This window comes from Ovis canadensis, chromosome 13, assembly GCF_042477335.2.
Source record: "Ovis canadensis isolate MfBH-ARS-UI-01 breed Bighorn chromosome 13, ARS-UI_OviCan_v2, whole genome shotgun sequence".
Classification (NCBI taxonomy): Eukaryota; Metazoa; Chordata; class Mammalia; order Artiodactyla; family Bovidae; genus Ovis; species Ovis canadensis.
This window is the reverse complement of record NC_091257.1, coordinates 46214108-46234586: the sequence shown is the minus strand read 5'-3', so window position 1 is coordinate 46234586 and position 20479 is coordinate 46214108. Positions and strand designations below refer to the sequence as shown.

Genomic DNA, 20479 nt, shown 5'->3' with positions numbered 1-20479 from the left:
TCCCTTTGGGTACATGAGATATAAGTAAAAGGCATTTTTCATGTTTGGATCTTGTGTTGAAGTATGAAGCATCATGGCAATACGTGAATATCCTTTTATAGGAATATATTTAACCTTAATTATTTGTGCTTTATTGCAAAGCATAGTAGGAAGCCAAAGCCTAGAATATTCTCATTACACTGCCTATGAACATAAGCCTACTTATACTTCTCAATATCAATATTATTTTACACAGAGCAGTTTACACTGTCATATGAACATTGTACATGTTTCAGTGTTAGGTAAAAACACTTAGTAACCTTTTAAGAAACAAATAAATTTAGAGAACCACTGTTTTTCTCTCTGTTAAATTACAGATATGAATCTCATAAAAACTAAAAATGTTAACATTAAATATCTATCATTTAATATTTATAAAAGATGTACCTTCAAAATATTTTTGTTTCTCTGTTTCAACTTTATTTATTAAATGTTAGATATCTGAATTATTTATTGGGTTTCCTTCAAAGAACTCAACTTGTCTTTGAACAGAACTTTCACCCTTTTAATAACCCATAGACTTTTATTTTATAATTCCATGTAGTAAATTCATTCATAGTTTTAGCAAATGTGTATACCCATGTCATCACCACTCCATACAAGATATAGAACACTTTTACCATCTCAGAAGGTGTCCCAGTGTCCCTTTATAGGGGCTTCCACGTCCTCCATCTCGACAGCTGCAGACCTTGTGCTTATCACTGGGTATTCACTTTGCCTATTCAAAAGGCAAATATGAATGGGAACACAGTGCATTCTTTTATGTCTGGCTGCTTACATAAAGCATAATGCTTCTGAAATTTGTTCAAGTCATCCTGTTAATAAGTAGTTCTTTTCACTGCTGAATAGTCCTCTGTTGTAATGGATGTATCATAATTTGATATCCATTCACTTGGTTTTGGATAGTTGAATTGTTTATGGTTTTTAGCTATTATGAAAAAAAAAACTGCTGTGAAATTGATGTATAAGTTTTTTGTGGACTTAGGTTATCAGTTCTCTTGGGTAAATTCTAAGGGTAGAATTTCTAGGTCTTATAGTAATGCTGTGTTTAATTTCACGAGAAATTGCCAGCTATTTTTCCAAAGTGGTTTTATCATTTTATGTTTCCATCTGCAATGAAAGAGAATTCTACTTTCTCCACATTTTCATTGATCCTTGGTATTGTCAATCTTTTCATTTTAGCCACCAATAGTTGTGCCTCATTATTGTTTTAATTTACATGTCCCTGATGACTAGTAGGACTGAGTACTTTTTTACATGCTTATTGGCAATTTGTATATTTCTTTTGTGAAGTGTCCACTGAAATCATCTTGTTCTTTTTTGTTTAGTATTGTCGTATATTATATATTCTATATGCAATTATGTCTTTTGTCAGATAAATGTATGGCACATATTGTCTCCCAGTGTGTGCAGCTGGCCCTTTCTTTTTCTTAATGGTATTGTTTGAAGAGCAATAATATGTCTTTTTTTCCCTTCATGGCTACTGTTTCTTTTTCTTTTTTTATGTTGCTTAAGAAATCTATATCTACTGAAGTTGTGAGGATTTTCTGTGCATTCTTCTGCAAGTATTTTGGTGTGAGGCTTTTACATTTATGTTTATGATCCATTTTGAGTTAATTTTCCTATGTAATGTGAGTTATGTATTAAAGGTTGCTGGTTTGCTTAGCAAATGATATTTAATGATTCAGGCACTATTTGTTGAAAAGATTGTCCTTATGCACTGAATTGCCTTCGCATTGTTGTTGAAAACTAATTGTCTTTGTATCTTTGGGTCAGTTTCTGGAATAGCTGTTCTATTCTATTGATCTATGTATCTTCCCCTATGACAATAGACTCTATTACTTCATATTATGTAATTTTATAGTTTATCTTAAGATTGGGAAGTGTAAATCATCCAGATTTTTCAAAATTGTTTTGATTATCCTAGGCTTTTTATACTTCCATATATAATTTTAGAATCATTTTTCAATTTGAACTGAAGAAACAAACAAACAAACACAAACTTGTTGGGAATTTGATTAAGATTGGACTGAATATATAGATGAATCTTAGGACAAAGGGCATCTTACAATGAGTCTTCCAATTCATTATCATATTTACTTCTCTATTTATTCAAATCTTTTGAAATATCATTCAGCCAGGTTTTAAAGTTTTCATTGTAGAATTTTTGTTTCTTCCTATTAAATTTTCTGTCAAGTGCTTTATGCTTTTGAAGTTCAGTTCAGTCACTCAGCCATGTCTGGCTCTTTGCGACCCCATGAATCGCAGCACGCCAGGCCTCCCTGTCCATCAACAACTCCCAGAGTTCACTCAGATTCATGTCCATCGAGTCAGTGATGCCATCCAGCCATCTCATCCTCTGTCGTCCCCTTCTCCTCCTGCCCCCAATCCCTCCCAGCATCAGAGTCTTTTCCAATGAGTCAACTCTTTGCATGAGGTGGCCAAAGTCCTGGAGTTTCAGCTTTAGCATCATTCCTTCCAAAGAAATCCCAGGGCTGATCTCCTTCAGAATGGACTGGTTGGATCTCCTTACAGTCCAAGGGACTCTCAAGAGTCTTCTGCAACACCACAGTACAAACACATCAATTCTTCAGCGCTCAGCCTTCTTCACAGTCCAACTCTCATATCTATACATGACCACTGGAAAAACCATAGCCTCGACTAGATGGACCGTAGTCGGCAAAGTAATATCTCTGCTTTCGAATATGCTATCTAGGTTGGTCATAACTTTTCTTCCAAGGAGTAAGCGTCTTTAAATTTCATGGCTGCAATCACCATCTGCAGTGATTTTGGAGCCCAAAAAAATAAAGTCTGACACTGTTTCCACTGTTTCCCCATCTATTTCCCATGAAGTGATGGGACCGGATGCCATGATCTTCGTTTTCTGAATGTTGAGCTTTAAGCCAACTTTTTCACTCTCCTCTTTCACTTTCATCAAGAGGCTTTTTAGTTCCTCTTCACTTTCTGCCATAAGGCTGGTGTCATCTGCATATCTGAGGTTATTGATATTTCTCCTGGAAATCTTGATTCCATCTTGTGTTTCTTCCAGCCCAGCGTTTCTCATGATATACTCTGCATAGAAGTTAAACAAGCAGGGTGACAATATACAGCCTTGACATACTCCTTTTCCTATTTGGAACCAGTCTGTTGTTCCAGTCCAGTTCTAACCGTTGCTTCCTGACCTGCATACAGATTTCTCAAGAGGCAGGTCAGGTGGTGTGGTATTCCCATCTCTTGAAGAATTTTCCACAGTTTATTGTGATCCACACAGTCAAAGGCTTTGGCATAGTCAATAAAGCAGAAATAGATGTTTTTCTGGAACTCTCTTGCTTTTTCCATAATCCAGCGGATGTTGGCAATTTGATCTCTGGTTCCTCTGCCTTTTCTAAAACCAGCTTGAACATCAGGAAGTTCACGGTTCACATATTGCTGAAGCCTGGCTTGGAAAATTTTGAGCATGACTTTACTAGCATGTGAGATGAGTGCAATTGTGCGGTAGTTTGAGCATTCTTTAGTGTTGCCTTTCTTTGGGATTGGAATGAAAACTGAGCTTTTCCAGTCCTGTGGCCACTGCTGAGTTTTCCAAATTTGCTGGCATATTGAGTGCAGCACTTTCACAGCATTATCTTTCAGGATTTGAAACAGCTCAACTGGAATTCCATCACCTCCACTAGCTTTGTTTGTAGTGATGCTTTCTAAGGCCCACTTGACTTCACATTCCAGGATGTCTGGCTCTAGGTGAGTGATACACCTCCATGATTATCCGGGTTGTGAAGATCTTTTTTGTACAGTTCTATGTATTCTTGCCACCTCTTCTTAATATCTTCTGCTTCTGTTAGGTCCATACCATTTCTGTCCTTTATCGAGCCCATCTTTGCATGAAATGTTGCCTTGCTATCTCTAATATTCTTGAAGAGATCTCTAGTCTTTCCCATTCTGTTGTTTTTCTCTATTTCTTTGCATTGATTGCTGAGGAAGGCTTTCTTATCTCTTCTTGCTATTCTTTGAAACTCTGCATTCAGATGCTTATATCTTTCCTTTTCTCCTTTGCTTTTTGCCTCTCTTCTTTTCACAGCTTTTTATGCAGTTGTAAATGGTATTTAAAATTTTATTTTCCAGTTATTTGAATAGTATTTAAAAATTAAATTGATTTTTTAATAATTATCTTGTATCCTATAATCTTATTAAACTCAGTTATTAGTTTCAGTATCTTTTAGTAGATTTCTTAGTGTATTTTACATAGGCAATTGATCATATCTGTAAGGACAGTTTTATTTTTCCCTTGTCATTATCTGTTTGTCTGTCTCTCTCCATTTGCCTTTTGCCATAATTGGGACCGTCTGTAACATTGAATAGAAGGAGTGAGATTGGACGTACTGGCCTTGCTGTTTATCTTGACAGGAAAGCACTTAGTCCTTTACTACCCAAGTATGATGTTAAGTTTGGGTTTTTCATAGATGCTCTTCTGTTGCTATTTTCCTGTTTTCTCTTTGGTTTACAGAATATTTTTAGTATTCTATTTTATGTCCTTATTTGGCTTTTTAATGATATCTCTTTTTGTATTTGCTTAATGCCTAGCAATATGCATTCTGAAATAAATTATTAAAGCTATCCGAATGGGGTGTGGTCAATGAGTGTGTGGTCAGTCTATCAGTTCATCAGCTCAAGGAGACTGTTTCACAGCCTTTATTTAATGTTCATTTGATCTATGAATTTTTATCACAGTAGTACTCCTTACTGGATCTGAAATACTTAATATACCACCTCTTCACACAGAGCCCTGCTCCTGCTTTCCCCTACTTAATCTCTGCCTTTTCCCGCCTCCTCCCCTCCCTCCCTCCTCCCTCCCCTTCCTCCCTCCTCCCTCCCCTTCCTCCCTCCCCCTCCCCTTCCTCCCTCCCCCTCCCCGTCCTCCCTCCTCCCTCCCCTTCCTCCCTCCTCCCTCCCCTTCCTCCCTCCTCCCTTTCTTCTGACCTTCCTTCCTTTTCTTCCTTCCATTATTCTTTGGCCCTTGAAGAAACATCTTGACAGACTATGGAAAGGTAAACAACATTCATCCCTGTCATATCCCTGAATACATATCACTGTCAACTCCTTCAGTAAGCTAAGTCTTGATTACTTGCTGTTTAAAATCAAATAACCAACTATGTGGTAAATGCTTGTTAGTCTGAGGGCTGTACATGATAGGAGAACCTGTAATGTTTTCTGTGCATCTCTGTGCCAATGGTTCCTTTTTTCTTTTTTGAGTATGGTTATACAGCAGCAACTTGGGAAAATAGCACACCTAACTTATATGCAGAGTACATCATGAGAAACGCTGGGCTGGAAGAAACACAAGCTGGAATCAAGATTGCCAGGAGAAATATCAATAACCTTAGATATGCAGATGACACCACCCTTATGGCAGAAAGTGAAGAGGAACTAAAAAGCCTCTTGATGAAAGTGAATGAGGAGAGTAACAAAGCTGACTTAAAGCTCAACTTTCAGAAAATGAAGATCATGGCATCTGGTCCCATCACTTCATGGGAAATAGATGGGGAAACAGTGTAAACAGTGTCAGACTTTATTTTTTTGGGCTCCAAAATCACTGCAGATGGTGATTGCAGCCATGAAATTAAAAGACGCTTACTCCTTGGAAGAAAAGTTATGACCAACCTAGACACCATATTGAAAAGCAGAGATATTACATTGCCTGCAAAGATCCGTCTAGTCAAGGCTATGGGTTTTCCAGCAGTCATGTATGGATGTGAGAGTTGGACTGTGAAGAAAACTGAGTGCCGAAGAACTGATGTGTTTGAACTGTGGTGTTGGAGAAGACTCTTGAGAGTCCCTTGGACTGCAAGGAGATCCAACCAGTCCATTCTAAAGGAGATCAGCCCTGGGTGTTTTTTGGAAGGAATGACGCTAAAGCTGAAACTCCAGTACTTTGGCCACCTCATGCGAAGAGTTGATTCATTGGAAAAGACTCTGATGCTGGGAGGGATTGGGGGCAGGAGGAGAAGGGGATGACAGAGGACGAGATGGCTGGATGGCATCACCGACTCAATGGACGTGAGTTTGAGTGAACTTCGAGAGATGGTGATGGACAGGGAGGCCTGGCATGCTGCAATTCATGGGGTCGCAAAGAGTTGGATACGACTGAGCGACTGAACTGAACTGAACTCAGCTCAACTACCCTCATTTTCTTTTTTTTATTCATCATAAAAGTAATAGTTTATTCTCCAAAACCTGCCCATCAGGGGCTTGAGTTACTCTGGGATACTAGATTTATGTTATTACCAGATAAAGTTGAAGATACACTGAAACCAGATTTTCTTTTGGAAATACCTCTGACTTGGAGGGCATAGGAGATTAAGTGGGTTGGTCAGTGACTAGAGAGCATGAAGAGATGAATAGATCAAATTGAAACTGGTAAAGTAGAAAAGTTAGTAGTTATTTAGGAAATAAAATTATCCTATCTAAAAGGTTTATATGAATGATCTCATTTATTCCTCGTATTTATGCTCTGCCTTTCTTACACTTCTCTATTGCATTTTAGAGTGTAGTGATAATCTCTGTCATTTACTGAGCACATACTATGTTCAGTTCAGTTCAGTTCAGTTGCTCAGTCACGTCCAACTCTTTGTGACCCCATGGACCGCAGCATGCCGGACCGCCCTGTCCATCCCAACTCCCAGAGTCCACCCAAACCCATGTCCATTGAGTCGGTGATGCCATCCAACCATCCTATCCTCTGTCATCCCCTTCTCCTCCCACCTTCAATCATTCCCAGCATCAGGGTCTTTTCAAAAGAGCCAGTTCTTCATATCAGGTGGCCAAAGTACTGGAGGTTCAACTTCAACATCAGTCCTTCCAATGAATATTCAGGACTGATTGCCTTTAGGATGGACTGGTTGGATCTCCTTCCAGTCCAAGGGACTCTCAAGAGTCTTCTCTAACACCACAGTTGAAGAGCATCAGTTCTTTGGTGCTCAGCTTTCTTTAGAGTCCAACTCTCACAATCATAGATGACTCCTGGAAAAACCATAGCTTTGACTAGATGGACCTTTGTTGGCAAAGTAATGTCTCTGCTTTTTAATATGCTGTCTAGGTTGGTCATAACTTTTCTTCCAAGGAGCAAGTATCTTTTAATTTCACTTCTGTAGTCACCATCTGCAATGATTTTGGAGCCCCCCCCAAAATAAAGTCTGACACTGTTTCCACTGTTTCCCCATCTATTTCCCATGTAGTGATGGGACCCAATGCCATGATCTTTGTTTTCTGAATGTTGAGCTTTAAGCCAACTTTTTCAATCTCCTCTTTCACTTTCATCAAGAGGCTCTTTAGTTCTTCTTCACTTTCTGCCATAAGTGTGGTGTCATCGGCATATCTGAGGTTATTGATATTTCTCCTGGAAATCTTGATTCAAGCTGTGCTTCATCCATTCCAGCATTTCTCATGATGTACTCTGCATAGAAGTTAAATAAGCAGGGTGACAATATACAGCCTTGACGTACTCCTTTTCCTATTTGAAACCAGTCTGTTTTCCCATGCCAGTTCTAGCTGTTGCTTCTTGACCTGCATACAGATTTCTGAGGAGGTAGGTCAGGTGGTCTGGTATTCCTATTTCTTTAAGAATTTTCCATAGTTTGATGTGATCCACACAGTCAAAAGCTTTGGCATAGTCAATAAAGCATGAACAATACCAAGTTCAAGTCCTTTAACTGTACTATCTCTGACCCTGGGTGTATACTTAAAAATAGTTACATTCCGTTTTTGAGATGAGGCTCAGAACATGAAGTAGCTTGCCTAAGGTTGTACAGCTTGGTGGTATCTGAACTGGGCATTGATTCAAGATCATTCCCATCCCCGGGTCTTGTCTCCTATTCATCCCCATGTGGCTGAGTACTGGTTTTGTCATTTCTCATAAATGCATGCTTTGACAAAAACCATTTTGAAAGAAAGTTTGAAAGAACTGAATTATCACTAAGACTTCCCCTGTGATTTCTGTAGGTAAGCCTAGTTTTAATGTTTATGATAATCTGCTTGGATTAGAAAAAGTTAAAGTACTTCCAAGAACCAAAAAGTTGTGATTACATGTAACTACTTCCACCATATAGCTTAGGTTTACTATTAGTAATTGTTTTTGCCTTTGAGATTTAGAAAACTGTTTTGAAAGGAAGTCATTCTTTGAACATCCCAGAATGGCATATTGAAAATCAAATATATTAGCATAAATTAATGACGTGTATATAACTAAATGTCTTATAAATGTATTGTCTTGTAAATTATTTTTCCTCTTGGGATCTGTTTCTTTTTACAGCATGCTTGAACGACTATACAGAGGAATCTGGGACTTTCACTTCTCCAAACTTCCCCCGTTTTTACCCCAACAACTTGGAATGCGTTTATAGGATCACAGTGGAAAGCAGCCGACAGATTGCATTACACTTCACAAACTTCTCCTTGGAGGATGCCATTGGTAGCACATGTGTAGCAGATTATGTGGAAATCAGGTAAGCACCTTTATTTCATCATAATCTTTTTTTTTCTTATTTATTTTCACTTTTAATTTTTCTTGGAAAGGATAAGAAAAAAATATAGAAAATTTTCTGTGAAGCTCCTTTTTGTGCTCTTTCTTACAAGATGTAAAGTTTGTCGTTTGGAACTTGACTTAGCAGTAGGAAAACAGAAAGGCTTGTGAATTTCAGTGCAAGGCTTTTTTCTTTAATTCTTTAGTGCTTTGAAAGGATGGATTTTTTAAAGTTATATTTGTAGTAAAGGTGAGTTAAAGTATATATTAATATCTCCCCAGATCATTATTGTTGTTTTAGTTGCTATGTCATGTTTGACTCTTTTGCGACCCCATGGACTATAGCCCACCAGGCTTCTGTGTCCATGGGATTTCCAGATCATGGCAGCGAGTTAAATTAGACTAATAATTTGGTGCCCATCTGTGTTAAAGTTTTTTTTTTTAATTAATTAATTATTTTTTTAAATTTTAAAATCTTTAATTCTTACATGCATTCCCAAACATGAACCCCCCTCCCACCTCCCTCCCCATAACATCTCTCTGGGTCATCCCCATGCACTGGCCCCAAGCATGCTATATCCTGCGTCAGACATAGACTGGCGATTCAATTCTTACATGATAGTATACATGTTAGAATGCCATTCTCCCAAATCATCCCACCCTCTCCCTCTCCCTCTGAGTCCAAAAGTCCGTTATACACAGCTGTGTCTTTTTTCCTGTCTTGCATACAGGGTCGTCATTGCCATCTTTCTAAATTCCATATATATGTGTTAGTATACTGTATTGGTGTTTTTCTTTCTGGCTTACTTCACTCTGTATAATCGGCTCCAATTTCATCCATCTCATCAGAACTGATTCAAATGAATTCTTTTTAACGGCTGAGTAATACTCCATTGTGTAAATGTACCACAGCTTTCTTATTCATTCATCTGCTGATGGACATCTAGGTTGTTTCCAATACAAAAAACCTCGAATTGCCAAAGCAATCTTGAGAAATAAGAATGGAACTGGAGGAATCAACTTGCCTGACTTCAGGCTCTACTACAAAGCCACAGTCATCAAAACAGTATGGTACTGGCACAAAGACAGACATATAGATCAATGGAACAAAATAGAAAGCCCAGAGATAAATCCACACACATATGGACACCTTATCTTTGATAAAGGAGGCAAGAATATACAATGGAGTAAAGACAATCTCTTTAACAAGTGGTGCTGGGAAAACTGGTTAACCACTTGTAAAAGAATGAAATTAGATCACTTTCTAACACCGCACACAAAAATAAACTCAAAATGGATTAAAGATCTAAATGTAAGACCAGAAACTATAAAACTCCTAGAGGAGAACATAGGCAAAACACTCTCAGACATAAATCACAGCAGGATCCTCTATGATCCACCTCCCAGAATTCTGGAAATAAAAGCAAAAATAAACAAATGGGATCTAATTAAAATTAAAAGCTTCTGCACAACAAAGGAAAATAGAAGCAAGGTGAAAAGACAGCCTTCTGAATGGGAGAAAATAATAGCAAATGAAGCAACTGACAAACAACTAATCTCAAAAATATGCAAGCAACTCCTGCAGCTCAATTCCAGAAAAATAAATGACCCAATCAAAAAATGGGCCAAAGAACTAAATAGACATTTCTCCAAAGAAGACATATGGATGGCTAACAAACACATGAAAAGATGCTCAACATCACTCATTATTAGAGAAATGCAAATCAAAACCACAATGAGGTACCACTTCACACCAGTCAGAATGTCTGCGATCCAAAAATCTGCAAGCAATAAATGCTGGAGAGGGTGTGGAGAAAAGGGAACCCTCCTACACTGTTGGTGGGAATGCAAACTAGTACAGCCACTATGGAGAACAGTGTGGAGATTCCTTAAAAAATTGTGTTAAAGTTTTTATTTGGCATTTCAAAAGACTAGAATCTTATACTATTTTATAATAAATTTAGTTCTCTGATGTAAAGTAAGCTACTTACACAATAAATCACAATTCCTTGATGCTGGGAAAGATTGATGGCAGGAGGAAAAGAGGGTGACAGAGGATGAGATGGTTGAATGGCATCCCCAACTCGATGCACGTGAGTTTGAGCAGACATAGTGAAGGACAGGGAAGCCCGGCATGCTGCAGTTCATGGGGCTGCAAAGAGTCGAACATGACTTAGCGATTGAACACCACCACCATACAATGCTAAAATAAGATGATTTTCTTAATTATCAGCAGTCATTGGTTGAATGAATCTTTTTTTAGGCTTGGAAAATACAGATTATAAACTATAGATAGTAAACTAGATTTAAGACCCCAAAAGTTCTTAGGGAAGGAAGTATTTTTAAAACTATGCATAACTACGTCAAATATATTACATTTTGAAAACTTTCAAATTAGAAAAACATTCAAGTGTCTCTGTAAAATTAAGCCACATTTGTTTATATTGTTAATAATTTTTGTTTTTTTATCTTTTGTTCTGTGACACATTTGCCAGATGCTTTATTTGAAAGGAAAAAGATTAAGTACTTCTTCTCCATTTGTAATTGGGTGTATAAAATTTCAGGTCAACAATAAATGATGGTGATTTTATTCATTGTTATTCACATGCTATTTAATACAACGAAAAACTGAAAGCTTACAATTGTTTTTAGAATATTTCTGAGAGAGGTTGACTGACAAATGGATCTGTTTTTGATCTCAAAGTTAATTAATGTTAAATGTTTATATTATAACCTAATAACCTAATAAATGATCACACCTATATTTTGTCACAGGAATGGAGGTTATGAAAATTCACCACTCCTGGGGCAATACTGTGGCTCAAATTCACCTCCAAGAATCATCTCCCACAGTAACAAGTTATGGTTAAAATTTAAGAGTGACTTCTTCGGCTCTGGGCCTGGATTCTCGGCTTACTGGGATGGGTCCTTAACAGGTAAATGGCCAAGACTTGTCCTTTATTGGAGAGTCCAATCTGATTGGATTTTTCATTCTTGGATTGCTGTGCTTGTACCTATTTTTTTTTTCCTAGCTGTATTTTGTCAGTAGTATTTGTAATAAACTTCAACATTGTGAATATTTCTGAATTAACCCTAGCTGTTTTGTTTTTGTTTTTATTTTTGAAGGACATAGTAAGGGAAAATGTCATATTCCCTGGTATAGTTCATCAAGCTGGTCATCTTGGTTGGGAAAAAGAAAGTACATTGATGTGAACTGAGATTTTAGGCCAACTAGTCTTTGGTGGTGCAGAGTTGTTTTGCAACCTGGTTTTTAAGGGGAGCGACAGTAGCACCAGTTTGAAATAGACAAAAGAATTCCGTTTTACAGAAAGAGAAGACTGTGTATTATCCCCAGTCTTTCTCCCGCAGGTTGTGGAGGCAATCTCACCACGTCCACCGGCACATTCACGTCCCCCAACTACCCGATGCCCTACTATCACAGCTCTGAGTGCTCCTGGTGGCTGAAGGCCAGCCATGGCAGTCCGTTCCTGCTGGAGTTTGAAGACTTCCATTTGGAGTATCATCCAAATTGTAGTCAAGACTATCTTGCTGTATGTATGAAGTTTCACTTGTAGCTTTCACTGCTCCCATCTTGCCCAGTGCACATCGATGCATCATTTTTTATTTCTGGTATTCAGGGAAAGGGATCATTTAAACAATATCCACATTAAAAACTTAAACAAAATAAAATTTTTTTTTTAAATTTGATGAAAATACCTTTCTAAGTACAGCATATATTAATGAATGGCTTGGTACACTAAGTCTTTAAAATATATTAAATATAGACTGTTAATGGAGAGGGCAATGGCACCCCACTCCAGTACTCTTGCCTGGAAAATCCCATGGTGGAGAAGCCTGGTGGGCTGCAGTCCGTGGGGTCGCGAAGAGTCAAACATGACTGAGCGACTTCCCTTTCACTTTTCACTTTCATGCACTGGAGAAGGAAATGGCGGCCCACTCCAGTGTTCTTGCCTGGAGAATCCCAGGGACGGGGGAGCCTGGGGGGCTGCTGTCTATGGTGTCGCACAGAGTCGGACATGACTGAGGCGACTTAGCAGTAGCAGCAGCAGCATAGACTATTAAGATACGGTTAAAAATCTCCTGAAAGGGGTTATGAGATTTATCATAGTTATTATCTACATGATTTCTATATATGTATTGAAAACTAACAATCTAGAGGACTGTGTCAGAGGTTGAATTAAAGAAGATAACTGAAGTCAATAAAACAGAGCTTTTTACAATACCAGTAAGTCACCATCTCCATTAAATAACCATCTAAATAAAAAATGTGTTAGAGTGTCATAAATGATAAACTATGAAATAAAAAAGCAAGGAAGACTACTGATAATAGCTATGGTCTCAAAAACATGTAATAATCCTTTATTTTCAATCTTTACATTTCAGGCTAGGTTCTCTCCCTTACTCTTATATACAGCCACAGCTTGAGTACATAGCTCAAGTTTATAAACATTTAAATACAATTTTATAAGATATTTGATTCAGGGCTCTTCTATTGTTATATCATTTTGTATTTCTTCCCCACTTATCAAGAATTGCAGAGTCATTTAGATAATGTTTACAGTCATAACCATCTGACATTTAAAATATTTTCTTGGAACTTCCTTGGTGGTCTAGTGATTAAGACTCTGCACTTCCATTGCAGGGGGCACAAGTTTGTTCCCTGGTCAGGGAACTAAGATCTTGCATGCCTTGTGGCATGACAAGAAAACAAAGAAATAAACAAACAATAAAATGTTTTCTTAAAGGTATATGATGGGTCAAGTACCAGCTCTCATCTGTTAACTCAGCTTTGTGGGAATGAGAAACCACCTGTCATCCGTTCCAGTGGAGACAGCATGTCTTTAAAACTGAGGACAGATGAAGGCCAGCAAGGAGGTGGCTTCCTGGTCAAATACCAGCAGAGTAAGTGTGTGTATTGGTTGCTCAGTGACTGCAGTGGGTATTCAGTCTCTTGAATGAAGCAAATTGAAAGAAGTGTAACCCATTGGTTTGAGCAACTGAAATAAATCTTAGCTCCTTATGAAAAAGTTTAACTCTGTTTGATAGAGAAATGCTTACATATTGAGTATAATGTCATGTAACTAACACATGTGGTAAGCTCAGAAACCTGGAAGAAGAATTTGCTGAGATAGCCACAATTTAAAGATTGGTGTAACTGGTTAGCAGCTAATGGGTTTTCATCTGAATTAAACATGACAGTCTTCTAATTGGGACTGTCAATAATGGGACACTATTCCATTATACAAAGTTATCCAACACTATTGTTTTTGTCTTCTATCTCAAAAGGTAGTTAAATTTTATTGAGGGAAACTGTTGACCTCAGTGTCTTGCAAATGGTGTCCCAGTCGCCTGTCAAGAAGCAATGTAGGAGAAATGCAACTACGAACCACATTTTTCAGTGGCAGTTTTTCAATATATTTATTTTCGCATTCTTTTTTATTACACATCATACGATATGAAAAAGACTGGAGAAAAGGCATACCTAAGCCTCATTCAAGTCATTAAGTTTGGTGGAATTTGGCTGTGGCTCCCAAGACTAGCCATACGTAGAAGTGCCTAGTATGGCTGTGTTGAAAACTCAGCTAAAGAAAATGCCACCATCGGATTGAAGACTTTTTTTTTCAAAATTTAATGTTTTCATTTCTTCTTCAAATCTTTTACATTGCTTCTATTCAATTGAATCTTCCTGATGACTAACTAGAGGAATAACAGAGTCTTTATTATGAATTTCATGCTGACTTTTGAATGTTGAACAAAGCCATGTTGTTAATCATTTTTAGCACTCACATAAGACTTTGTGTTTCTAAACTGTTGAATTTAAAGGTCAAGATTTCTGTCTCTTCCAAATGCTAAAGTTAGAAAAACAGAAGCATAGAATGTTTAATACACTTTTCTAAACAAACAAATTAGACTGATGTGTGAGTCAGGCTATGCTATTCTGCTCTGCACCAATTCACAGGAACATGATGCCAATTTTAACACAGGCAATTTTCATGACACTTTAAAGTTTATGAATTCATTTAAATATTATTTCACATTTGTTCTAAATGGAGACCATTTCCATATAAAAATGCTGCACCAGCTACCTGTGTATGTATGCATCTATTTGTTTGTATGCACGTGTGTGTTTGTGTATACATACATATATATGTTTCTTTTTAACATAGATGTTTTCCTGTAGAAAAATCATACACATCTTGGGGCAATTATGATAACGTATGATAGTGGTTAACAGTCATTGTTATTTTTCCCAGCATGTGAGAACGTGGTGATTGTGAATCAAACCTATGGCATCTTAGAGAGTATACATTATCCAAATCCCTATTCGGTCAACCAGCGTTGCAATTGGACCATCCAAGCAACAACTGGAAACACTGTGAATTATATGTTTTTAGCATTTGAATTGGAATATTACACAAACTGCTCCAGTGACTACTTAGAGGTATGTATTCTGAAGCTAAATAATCACTGCATTTTCTGTTCAAGTTAACAAACCAAGGTAAGTTATCATGCTTTGCAGAACCAAACCATTCACCCTGTCCTATATGACTGTAATATGCTGACTATACATGGTATGTGGACAGATGTGTTTCATGTCTCTTTCATTGCATCATCATCATAATAAAGATATTTAATCCATTAAATTATATGTACAAATAACTATCTGTGTTTTGAGGTTTCAATGTAACTTCTGGACTGAGTAACCTCATCTTACCTAAAAAATGCAGAAGTAGAAGAAAAACTTCTGGTTTTATTGGTTATTTTTTGTTTGTTCTTATTTATAAAGAGAGATCAGAAAGTATTTAAATATCATGACTTTAATACCTAATTAAGCTGATACTGGGAATCATGGTTTTGATTCTTGTGTTTTATTTTTACACCTGAGTTCATTTCAGTTAATTTTTCTCTTTGTAAAATGGAAGTTTCTGTTTGTTATAATAATGACCACAAGTAGCATTTATTGAACTTTCTGTATTCAATGCTATGCAATGAAAGTTGCTGGAAAATTAGGTACCTCCAAATAGAAGGTAATATGCTACTTTTATGATAAAATATTTTATTTACCAAAGCTTTCTTGTTGATTTGAATATGCAACTTTGTGGAGGTATAGATTGAAAAGTTAGGTGGTTACTTATCTTTCTTTATTAATGTAATTATATAATCATATATAAAATTATATATTTTATAAGCCATTGTATTAATTTAGAATGTTAGTTTCCACTTTCATAAAACAATTTTATTCAGACTGTTTACATATATTTTGACATCTAGTTCTCATCATTAATAAAATCACTTTTGAGTCACTTAACACATCATCTTTATCTCCATCTCCATGCTAGCATGTAATACTTCTAATCCACATATAATGTTTTCACTAGAGATCTTTTCTAAGAGGCCAGTCCCCGCTCTGATAACATTAGGACATTTCCTGTATCCCTTCTATCCACAACTTAATAATTGAGTATCGTTCTCTTTAAGATAGACAGTGATTTTTGGAAGTCTTGCTTGCAAAGACTTTCACCATCCAGTGTGTGTAACTTTCAGGACATAGTCCCAGGGTGGGGGAGGGGGCGGTGGTGTGGGAATCACAGAAAAAGCCTTTACCTTTGTAAAAGTGTTTTAACCCTCTTTTTAAGCAATTCTTAAAAAAAAAAAAAAGCTAGCATTGATGGAGGTCATTTGAGATTATCATATCTTTTCCAAATAGCACTTTCGTTTTTCAAAGCAAAGAAGAGAAAGCTGTGAGAGACTTAGTAAGGTGCTGAATATTAATATATGGATTCCTTGCCTTTGAAGGATATTTTTGAGGGTTAAAAAAAATCTTGCTTTATATTTAGAAAAACTCAGTATTAGAGAAATAGTAACCACAGTGTTTAGCCACCAGAAAGTTATATTTACTAGTAGTCAAAGAAAACATGAGACAACATGAAACAAACATTAAAAAAGCACAAACTTCACAGAGATTTTCAAATCCCCTTTCCTCAATCTGTGGGCTTCCCTGGTAGCTCAGCTGGTAAAGAATCTACCTGCAGTGCAGGAGACCCTAGTTTGATTCCTGGGTCAGGAAGATTTGCTGGAGAAGGGATAGGCCATCCACTCCAGTATTCTTAGGCTTCCCTGGTGGCTCAGATGGTGAAGAATCCCCTGGGTTCAATCCCTGGGTTGGGAAAATCTCCTGGAGAAGGGAAGGAACAGCTACACACTCCAGTATTCTTGCTTAGAGAATTCCATGGACAGAGGAGCCTGGCAGGCTACAGCCCACTGGGTCGCAGAGAGTCAGACACGACTGAGTGGCTTTCACTTCACTTTACTTTCTCGATCTAGTGCTCAGGCAGTCTTCACAACTTGACGATGGCATATTTGTCTCATTCCATTTACCTGGAGCGATCATCTTCTTTTCTTCACATGGTCAGATTTTGTTCATTCTTTAGGAAAAAATACAAAAGTTTCTTTCAAAGCCGCTTGTTCATACCACAGACATAGCAGTTTGTTATATCATATTTTTACCATGTGTGATTGTACCCACATGCCCTACTGGACTGTAAGCTTTTTGAAGGTGAGAACTATCTCCAGCTAACTTTGTAGCCCAGGCCCTGATTACAGAATTGAAGTCTTATGGGAGTTCAGCAAGTTCAGGTTAAACTGAACATCACAGCCATATTTTAGCATCAGCTGAAAGATAAGCTATAAGAAAGAACTGAATTCCAAACTGCATTTTTGTGTAATCTCTACACATTCACTTTAATTCTACCACTTTGAGCACATACCAAAATAGAATTCATGGGTGTGCAGAGTATTGCATGTTTACCAATCTGCTGGGCGCCTTATTTGATAAAAGCACAATGCTGAGAGCGGGGCCAACAGGAAGCTTTTGTACTGGGCTTTAAGGGTGGCTTTGGCAGAAAGAGTGGGAGCAAATGAGATGAAACCTTTCCAGGGACGAGACTCCACCTCTTTGGACTTACTTGAGGGTGAAATGGTAACAAAATGGTCCATCGGATAATTTTTGGAGGTGTTAGAAAACTTGTTCCAACAACAGCAGAGCCATTCCGCAGATGATGTTATAGATGGGCCGTGTATCTTGTGCAACAGTGATGGTGAAAGCCACAAAAATACAAAATGAGAACCAGAAGTTCAGCTAAGCCTTCCAAAGAATGACACTGTTGCCAGAGGGAGGAGATGTTTTCCATTTCTGTAAGCCAAGGGGCAAGACCAAAGCAATTGCTACAATGGCTGGCTTGTGATGGAAATTCTAAAAGTACAAATGACCATTAACGGAGAGAATAGCCACAAACATGAAACCTAGCTTCCATTATTTTATAACTTCTAGTTCAAGGGTTTTTTTCAAGTGATTTAGCCAAGTTCAAAGTGAGTAGCTGTGACTGCAGCCAGAATTGAGTTACTTTCAATTAACAGAACTGAAACTATGCAAGGACTTGATTAGGTGCTGGTCAGACACTGCGCCCAGCTTTGCTGAGACGTGTGGGGTGGTAAAGATCCCACCGGGAAACGAATCAATCCTCTATTCCTTTGTCCTCTGGGTGGAATGAAAGGATTCAGATTTGGAAATAAAAGACTTAGTGGGAGGAAGGGTCATTTGCTTAAAGGAGTAAGGCTGTGTTGCCCCTGCAGTTTTAGGAAGTCAACCTTAGAATTCTTTTTGTATTTTATTACTTGATTGTGCTTTTTCATTTTTATTTTGAGACCAGGGCTGTATCTGGAAAAAGAAGTTTTAAAATCAGTATTGAAAATACAAACAAAAGTAATGGATTTGGGAAAAATCAGCACAGAAATGTACAGGAAATCCAGAAACTGTGTTGGTTCTGGGAGCCTGTGTGTGGGGAGCCAAGGATGGAGGAAAACCAAGAGGCTTTTGTGTCGTGGAAGCTGAAGGAAGAGACTAGAATAGAAGGCGACAGTAATAAGCAAGGAGGGATGCTCCCAAGGGTCCAGAAAGGTCAGCTCCCATGGGACGCCCTCTGCTTCCTGCTCCCTGGTATGTCAGTGTCTCTCCAAACGTGGTCCAGGATTGGATTCAGTTTTCCTACTAACTTGGCATTGGACTATATTATCTGGTTTGTGTGTTCTAGTGTTGCAGGCTGAGGTTGAATAGGTTTGTTGTTAGCCATGTCGTAGTGTTAGATGATATTAAACACCTGTGGTCTCCAGGTCATTTTTACACAATTGGCAGTGACTTCATAGCCAAACATAGGATATTTCTAGTAAGTTATACTGGACTATTTTGCCTCAGAATTCCATCTCACGGTGATTCCTCTAAATCCTCTGGTCTTCAGAGTATTATTTATTTGCATGTAGACTCATTGGCCTGTGACTTCTTAAAAAATAATTGATAAAATATCAGAAAGATGGTACCTGTTTCAAGTATTCTAAAATGATAGGTTTCTTGGGTTAAAACGCTTCTGTTATTGAACACTTTTGGGAAAGCACCATTCAAACGAAGTTGGTAATAATAATTTGTCAAATGCATTACTTATTAGATAATTCTTGAAGCAACTGTGTGATGTAGAAAATATCATGCTCTCATTTGACAGGTGAGGAAACGAAGACAAAGGCAAGTTGTCCACAGTCACACAGATTATATTACCAGAGCCAGGCTTTCCACCAGGCACTGTGGCTCCATGCCAATGCCCCAAGCCGTGACACCACACACACTCCGCGTGTGTTCTCTTTCAGAATTATCACTTGGGACTTTCCATGGAACTCCCAAGTTGACCACTTCAGTGACCCTGTCACCAAGAGAAATTCATGCTATTTAGCATGACCTTTGCATAGGGAAAACTAGTCAATCTAATCACACTAGGACCACAGCCTTGTCTAACTCAATGAAACTAAGCCATGCTGGCGGGGCCACCCAAGATGGGCGGGTCATGGTGGAGAGGTCTGACAGAAAGTGGTCCACTGGAGAAGGGAATGGCAAACCACTTCAGTATTCTTGCCTTGAGAACCCCATGAACAGTATAAAAAGGCAAAATGATAGGATACTGAAAGAGGAACTCCCCAGGTCAGTAGGTGCCCAACATGCTACTGGAGATCAGTGGAGAAATAACTCCAGAAAGAATGAAGGGATGGAGCCAAAGCAAAAACAATACCCCGTTGTGGATGTGACTGGTGATAGAAGCAAGGCCTGATGTTGTAAAGAGCAATATTGCATAGGAACCTGGAATGTCAGGTCCACAAATCAAGGCAAATTAGAAGTGGTCAAACAAGAGATGGCAAGAGTGAACATCGACATTCTAGGAATCAGCAAACTAAAATGGACTGGAATGAGTGAATTTAACTCAGATGACCATTATATCTACTACTGCGGGCAGGAATCCCTCAGAAGAAATGGAGTAGCCATCATGGTCAACAAAAGAGTCCAAAATGCAGTACTTGGATGCAATCTCAAAAACGACAGAATGATTTCTGTTCGTTTCCAAGGCAAACCATTCAATATCACAGTAATCCAAGTCTATGCCACAACCAATAATACTGAAGAAGCTGAAGTTGAATGGTTCTATGAAGACCTACAAGACCTTTTAGAACTAACACCCAAAAAAGATGTCGTTTTCATTACAGGGGACTGGAATGCTAAAGTAGGAAGTCAAGAAACACCTGGAGTAACAGGCAAATTTGGCCTTGGAATCCGGAATGAAGCAGGGCAAAGACTAATAGAGTTTTGCCAAGAAAATGCACTGGTCATAGCAAACACCCTCTGCCAACAACACAAGAGAAGACTCTACACATGGACATCACCAGATGGCCAACACCAAAATCAGATTGATTATATTCTTTGCAGCCAAAGATGGAGAAGCTCTATACAGTCAACAAAAACAAGACCGGGAGCTGACTGTGGCTCAGATCATGAACTCCTTATTGCCAAATTCAGACTTAAATTGAAGAAAG

At 38.0% G+C, this 20479-nt stretch overlaps 1 protein-coding gene across 1 annotated transcript in view; it reads left to right on the top strand.

The window, feature by feature from the left end:
• Positions 1-20479, top strand: part of CUBN (cubilin) — a 273943-nt gene that overhangs the window by 71493 nt on the left and 181971 nt on the right. Inside the window, exons 23-27 of the mRNA XM_069547580.1 lie at positions 8342-8534; positions 11327-11487; positions 11921-12102; positions 13318-13474; positions 14827-15014. Of these exons, the coding sequence (XP_069403681.1) occupies positions 8342-8534; positions 11327-11487; positions 11921-12102; positions 13318-13474; positions 14827-15014 (881 nt within the window). The remainder of the gene's footprint in view (positions 1-8341; positions 8535-11326; positions 11488-11920; positions 12103-13317; positions 13475-14826; positions 15015-20479) is intronic.